The sequence below is a fragment of the Limulus polyphemus genome, unplaced genomic scaffold (genome assembly GCF_000517525.1).
Source record: "Limulus polyphemus unplaced genomic scaffold, Limulus_polyphemus-2.1.2 Scaffold7511, whole genome shotgun sequence".
Classification (NCBI taxonomy): Eukaryota; Metazoa; Arthropoda; class Merostomata; order Xiphosura; family Limulidae; genus Limulus; species Limulus polyphemus.
The window spans coordinates 1-7271 of record NW_013673121.1 but is presented as its reverse complement, the minus strand read 5'-3'; the positions used below and the strand labels follow the sequence as shown (position 1 = coordinate 7271).

Below are 7271 nucleotides of genomic sequence, written 5' to 3'. Positions count from 1 at the left end.
CTAGAAGGTTATCTATTATACTTACAGAATATATATATATATATATATATATATATATATATACACATTTATGAAACACATTTTGTAAAGCATACATGCACTAAATTTTAATGCCAACTGGAAAATGCAGATTTTACAATTACTGATAGTTCAAATGCTCAATTGAGATAACATTACTCTTAGTAATTACTAAAGTTAAAAGATACTTACAAATTAATTACTAATTTTCTAGGACACTTACTAATTAATTATTAATTTTAGAGGATACTTACAAATTAATTACTAAACGTATTTCCAAACATACATACCTCCACTAATAGCTATTTCTTAATCTTCATCTTTGCTATCTAATGTTGTGTTTGCTTGCTCCAGTCTTTATATACCCCACTCGACTGCCCTCGGCAATATCTAATTTTCAAAACTTTACGCCGGCACCTCACATGGCCCTCTATGCAGAAAATAAAATCACTTTTTCAAAACTTACCACATTACAGTCACCAATACTGGCTCTTAGTTGGAAGGAAGGGAGGGAGAGTGTCAGCAGAGGTAGGTATGCTTGGAAATACATTTTCTGTTTAGGAAAATGATAACTTCCAAAACATACATACATGTTGTTCAGATAAACGAGGGGGGTAAGGCACAGCAACACCCTCACATAATTGTGTTGCAAACCTCCCTGCATGCACAGCAATATCAGAAGGAAAAGGAAAACTAAGTAATCCCCCTTGAGAACGATCGGACAACAAAGCATGGGGTAGACTCAAAAGCAACTGGTTGCTTCTCCAACAATTCACAAACATGTGTAACTAACTGCTGAAGAAGGGCAGAAGGTGGCTGATCAGATGAGTACTCAGGAGAGGAAACTCTAGTGAAAGACGGAGCAGGAAACAGGGAGTCTAAATTCTCCCCAGAATATCCTGTTTCAGAATGAAAATTGAAATCAGCACCTCCTGGAGAGATACCCCCAGGTTGCATGAAAGACTTGATCTCACCACAAATTAGATCACACACGCTTCCACGGAGAGTGCCCCCCCCCAGACTGCTGACCACCACTAGATAACAAAGGGGGAATAGACGAAGGCTGAGTAGCCTCCGAGCTTGAAACCGTTACATGGGAATCCATATCCAATTATTTATTTTTTTTGTGTGTAAAATATTTGTAGGAAAAAACAAAAAACAAATTCAACGAAATATATCTCTGGATAACAAAACAAAGAATTCCTGATTATTAGAAAGCAAAAACTAAGAAAATGTAAATCACAAAAAATTAGTCTGAATGCTCATGCTTTGTTGAGAAAAAGTGATTTTATTGTCTGCATACAGTGCTTATATACAGTACCTGCATAGAGGGTGTGTGAGGGCCGGCGTAAAGTTTTGCAAATTAGATATTGCCGAAGGCAGTCAAGTGGGGTATATAAAGACTGGAGCAAGCAAACACAACGTTCGATGGCAAAGATGAAGATCGAGAAATGGCTATTAGTGTCAGCGAAGTTATGTGTGTTTTGGAATTAGAAGATACAAATTAATTACTAAAGTTAGAGAATACTTACAAATTAATTACTAAAGTTAGAGTATACTTACAAATTAATTACTAAAGTTAGAGGATACTTACAAATTAATAACTAAAGTTAGAGAATACTTACAAATTAATTACTAAAGTTAGAGGATACTTACAAATTAATTACTAAAGTTAGAGGATACTTACAAATTAATAACTAACGTTAGATGATACTTACAAATTAATTACTAAAGTTAGAGAATACTTACAAATTAATTACTAACGTTAGAGGATACTTACAAATTAATTACTAAAGTTTGAGTATACTTACAAATTAATTACTAACGTTAGAAGATACTTACAAATTAATTACTAAAGTTAGAGGATACTTACAAATTAATTACTAAAGTTAGAGGATACTTACAAATTAATTACTAAAGTTAGAGGATACTTACAAATTAATTACTAAAGTTAGAGGATACTTACAAATTAATAACTAACGTTAGAGGATACTTACAAATTAATAACTAAAGTTAGAGGATACTTACAAATTAATTACTAACGTTAGAGGATACTTACAAATTAATCATTAAAGTTAGTGTATACTTACGAATTATTGTGTTTCTCATTACTCAGAAGAATTTTGGAATACACATTTTGCATGCTAAAAGAAAATAAAAAACTTTTAAAATGTTTATACAATTGATAATAACATTTTTAAATTAAAAAAATTGATGAATACATGAAAAAACTATCATAACAAAAACTTTTGTGTATTTCTTTGAATGATTACACATTTGGCAAATGAAAATTATCTTGTCAAGATTCACTCAACACAGACATGCACAAGGTATTCAGTTACGATATGCATGAACAAAAATTGACAAAATATAATTCCTTTCAGGGTAAAATTGTGATTCAACAACGCAATATGGTTATGATATTTTACTCTTACGTGACCATGCAGCAAGTTCCCATAAGTATACCTTAAATATACATGTTATAAGACACTTTAGAGATCTTAACCTATACCCGTAAGGTAACTCTTCCATCTCCAGAATCATACTTGAAGCCTTCCTCTGAATCCTTTCCAAGACATCAATATACTTTCTTAGTTAAGGATACCAAATCTGTACAGTTTTCCAAGTGAGGCCAAACAAGTTTTTTATACAGATCTTGCTTTGTAGTCGATATGTCTATAAAGACACCCTCGAGGCAATTCATTAGTAACAAATGTTCAGTTTGACTGAACTTCATAAACAAGAATCATTGGATTTCTCCCACCCAAGCACCCTACAAGTCAATTAACTAGTTTTTTCTTAACCCATACCATTATGATTTTCTTCCCTAATCTTCTATGTGGTACTTTATTAAAAGAATTTTAAAATCCAAGTATACTAAGTCCACACTATCCTTCCTCCAGATAATAAGTAATGTCCTTGGAAAAAGCTAAAATATTAATAAGGTAAAATTTTTCCTTTTGGAAAATCTATGCTTAGTATTATTTATATCATGTATCACTGAATGATTTTGTAAAGCTTCTTTTACCAGACTTTTTAGAATATTTTTAGCTTAGTAGGCCAACATTAAAATAAACAGTATACATTTAGGAAAAATTACTATTTCACCATTACCAGAACTGTTTATACATATATATATATATAAGTTACAGACTTGTGTATGAAAGGGTTTGTTGATGCATTAATAAGATAAGTAAATGTACTAGATATTGATTGAAACCTCTAGTATTGTAATTTAGGATTTACAAAGAAGATGCTCTAAAAAATTAGCATTGTTGAGGTTTTTTTTGGAAAAATGTAATTATATACTCATTTTCTTGGTTACTAAGAGTGACAAGTGCAGTGAATTGTTTGCCTGTTTAAAAATATTTAGATTTTAACCAAAACTTCTAAATGCTTGATCAAAGAAGATACATTAAAAAAAAACGTTGAGGAAAAACTAAAAGAAAATGTGACTACTGTATTTTTTCCCCAATATTTTGGAAGAATCAGAATGGCTATCACTTGATTTAACACTTACTTACAGTAGAAAATAAACATTTAAACAAATTGTTGATGATGTTGACATATGATAAAAATATTGGCTGTGTATCTTTCATGAACTGAAACAAAATGTGAAATGTGTAGCAGTTTGGTGTTAACTGTTGTGCAAGTTAAGCACTGAAAAACAAAAACAAATTTACAGGCAATAACCACATTACATTAGACAACTTGTGAGACAAGAGAGAAAACCCCAATGAGGTTAGTTTTTAAACACTACTGGGGAGTAGAGTTCACATTACCAAGAGCATAGAAAAAAATACAGTTATTTTTACAAGTATATTACTTACACGTCCAGATAAAGAATACCTATTATTTCAATATGGATGTTCATGTATCCAATATTATTATTTTAAGTTATATCAGCTTGAAAACTACATGTATATGTTTTGCTTACACATTCAAGGTGAAAATTTCCAATATCAATCAATGTATTCATAAAATATCTTGCACAAATGAATAAGTTAAGAAACCAGCTTACCATTCTGAAAGATTTGTTGCTAAAGATGCTAAGAACCCAGCTAATTTGAAACTAAGTTCATTGGCACTGCACAGTACGAGGCCACCCATCACAGGAAACAGGGAGAATATGACTAGCAAGTTGGTTTTTTCTCCCATGAATATCCATGCTACAATCACAGTGAACACTGGAGCCGAGCTCTTAACAGTTTCAGCAAAAGAAACAGGAACATACCAAAGGGCAATAAGACCGAGTAATATAGTTGAATACCTAGTGGTGATCAAAATCTTGTTATAACTATATATATCTGCAATAAAATTAAGATCTGTAATAATGTATGAAAACCTTAATCAGTAGGAAAAGAAATGGAAGCACTAACCTGTTACATAGCATTAACATCAGTAAATCTATTCCACAAAGAAACAAATAATGGGTCTCCACTCTTTAATGGAAAGAGTTTTCAAGCACAATTAAATTAAAACAAAAACTATCTGAATTTTTTTATGTGAAAATTCTCAATGAAGTAATTAATCTGACACTACTGTGACACACGGAAGAAAAAAAAACCTATAACTACAGATATATCATAAGGACATACCACAAAATAAAATCCACTCTTATACATGTGTGGTCATACACACAGTTGTCATGTCTACAATATGCATTTCTAATCTGCAACAGAACTAATCTACAGAAATAATGTCAAAATTTCAGAGCTGTAGTGCTTGTACATTTTTTAAAATATATGACAGGAATAAAAACTTAGAAATAATATCCAATAAATAATTACTGTATATAACATAAAAGTAACAATCTTGACTCAAATGCAAACAAATCACACAATATAACTAACATACATACTGGATGTCTACAAATCACACAATATAACTTACATACTGGATGTCTACAAAAGTTGCTTGTTTTAGAAGTTTTAAATCATACTGGACTAAATCTATCTGAAGTGTAAGAACTTAAAATGCTTTTGTATGTGTGCTGAGACCAGAAACATCATCTATTCTGTTTTGTCGCATTTGCTGTATTACAGTTGTGACAACCTGTTTAGATTATTGATATATCTTCACAATAGTGCAGGCCATGCCAGTGACCTATCCACCAGTGGGGAAGTGAAATCTGAGTATTGTCTGACACCCACTGTTGAAATCATGCCTTTGGTTTTGTAAATCCATGTGTCCCATTGATGAAAAATAACAGACAACCAACCAGGCAACAATAAACCATCTCTAATTGCTCCCTTGTCCCATTGATGAAAAATATCAGACAACCAACCAGGCAACAATAAACCATCTCTAACTGCTCCCTTGTCCCATTGATGAAAAATATCAGACAACCAACCAGGCAACAATAAACCATCTCTAACTGCTCCCTTGTCCCATTGATGAAAAATATCAGACAACCAACCAGGCAACAATAAACCATCTCTAATTGCTCCCTTGTCCCATTGATGAAAAATATCAGACAACCAACCAGGCAACAATAAACCATCTCTAACTGCTCCCTTGTTCCAGCAACCCAATATTTGTTTTCTGGTGAGCATTCTTAGGAATTAGAGAGGTTCATTTTGCCATTGGTGTAAAACCTTGGTTCATCTGTCCACAAAACTTTCTGACTGAAGTGCTTATCCAGTTTCTCCTATGCCATAAGTCAATTATAAAATGCCAATATATGTAATTCTTAACACCTATGTGTACAGGTTGACGTTATGCTGCTTTAGTATCAGCTTCTTTGACATATATTTCTTGAATAATTTGTCAAGTTGATTTTATTAGACAGAGCATCAAGTTATTATACAAACAATACATTTCATCCATCATGTTATTTTGCATAGGTGAATTTGATGGTTTCCTGGCCATCCGAGTTAAATCTCCCATTATACATTTCCTGAGCAATCATATCATCTTTCAGGTATGATATTAAATTATGCTCAGTAAAAAGTAAATATTGTGACTGTGTATTTGCTTAGATATTAAAGCTAACCTAACAAACCACACCAAATATAGAAGCAATAAGAACAAGTTCCACAGAGCTGGTGGAACCCAACAAACCATACCAAATGTAGAAGCAATAACAACAAGTTCCACAAAGCTGGTGGAACCCAACAAACCATAACAAATGTAGAAGCAATAAGAACAAGTTCCATGAAGTTAACCTAACAAACCATAACAAATATAGAAGCAATAAGAACAAGCTCCACAAAGCTGGTCAAGAATGTAACCATAATTGAAGAATCAAGCTTAACAAGTCCATCTCCAATATACCTCAGGTAGAGACCTGATAAAATTAAACATCTAAATGGGAAATAAAGCAGTTTTAGATATTATTTTAGGGAGGGGTAATTTTTGATTCTAACATAAATAGATTAATGTAGTAAAGTATCTTATTTTTCTGTAACCCATTAGGATAATGAGAATATGACTGTTACTCTTCATGTTACATCATTGAAATCACACTTGAGCAAATGACAGAATGAGGTTTAAAAGTTTATCAACCTAGGTTAAATTACTCTTTTATTACCACTATTTGTTACGATTATTTTCACTAGAAATTGACAATAAAATATCAGAAAACTTTGCATAAGGGAATAAAAATACTATGCATTAAAAAGAAGAGACGTTTTTGGATGACATAAAGTGATAGAAAACTCACATCTATAGCATGTGATCTTTCTATTCATGGCTCTCTCTCTTCCAAGGCTTTAAGTTTTAAATATTTAAAAAAAACAATGTCTGTGCATCAAAAAAGCTAATCAATTCTTTTTCTGGGAGGAATGGTGTGATTTTGTCACATGACCATAAGATAAAGTATGATTGGAAGTGGTAACACGATGATGTTCCTAAATCATTGTAATATAACATACTTAACCTCTATATAAAAGTATGTATATGTATGTTTATGTGTTATATATATATGCTAAAACAAGTTCCAGTTTGATAGGAAACAAGATCCAACACAATTACATGGCTCTTCATCTAGACACGCTTTGTACGTATATACATTAATGTTTTTCAACTCTCCAGTTACTACTTGGTTGTCATTCCAAAATAAATATTAATATATTTACCACTTCTAAGCCTTATTTCTTCTACTCTAAAACATGTATGTGGTTGTAAAATACAATCTGTCTCCTTGTTTGATACATATATAGTCTAACACACACACATATACAATATTATGACTTAAAGTTACAGTAACAATCAAATAGTTAACACACACATATACAATATTATGACTCAAA

General features: G+C 31.8%; 1 protein-coding gene across 1 annotated transcript in view; it reads right to left on the bottom strand.

The window, feature by feature from the left end:
• Positions 1 to 5573, bottom strand: part of LOC106474672 (solute carrier family 35 member E2-like) — an 11154-nt gene extending 5581 nt beyond the window's left edge. The window contains exons 1-3 of the mRNA XM_013935364.2: positions 5240 to 5573; positions 4040 to 4325; positions 2109 to 2162 (exon numbers count right to left, since the gene is read on the bottom strand). Of these exons, the coding sequence (XP_013790818.1) occupies positions 2109 to 2162; positions 4040 to 4325; positions 5240 to 5573 (674 nt within the window). The remainder of the gene's footprint in view (positions 1 to 2108; positions 2163 to 4039; positions 4326 to 5239) is intronic.
• Positions 5574 to 7271: the final 1698 nt, after the last annotated feature.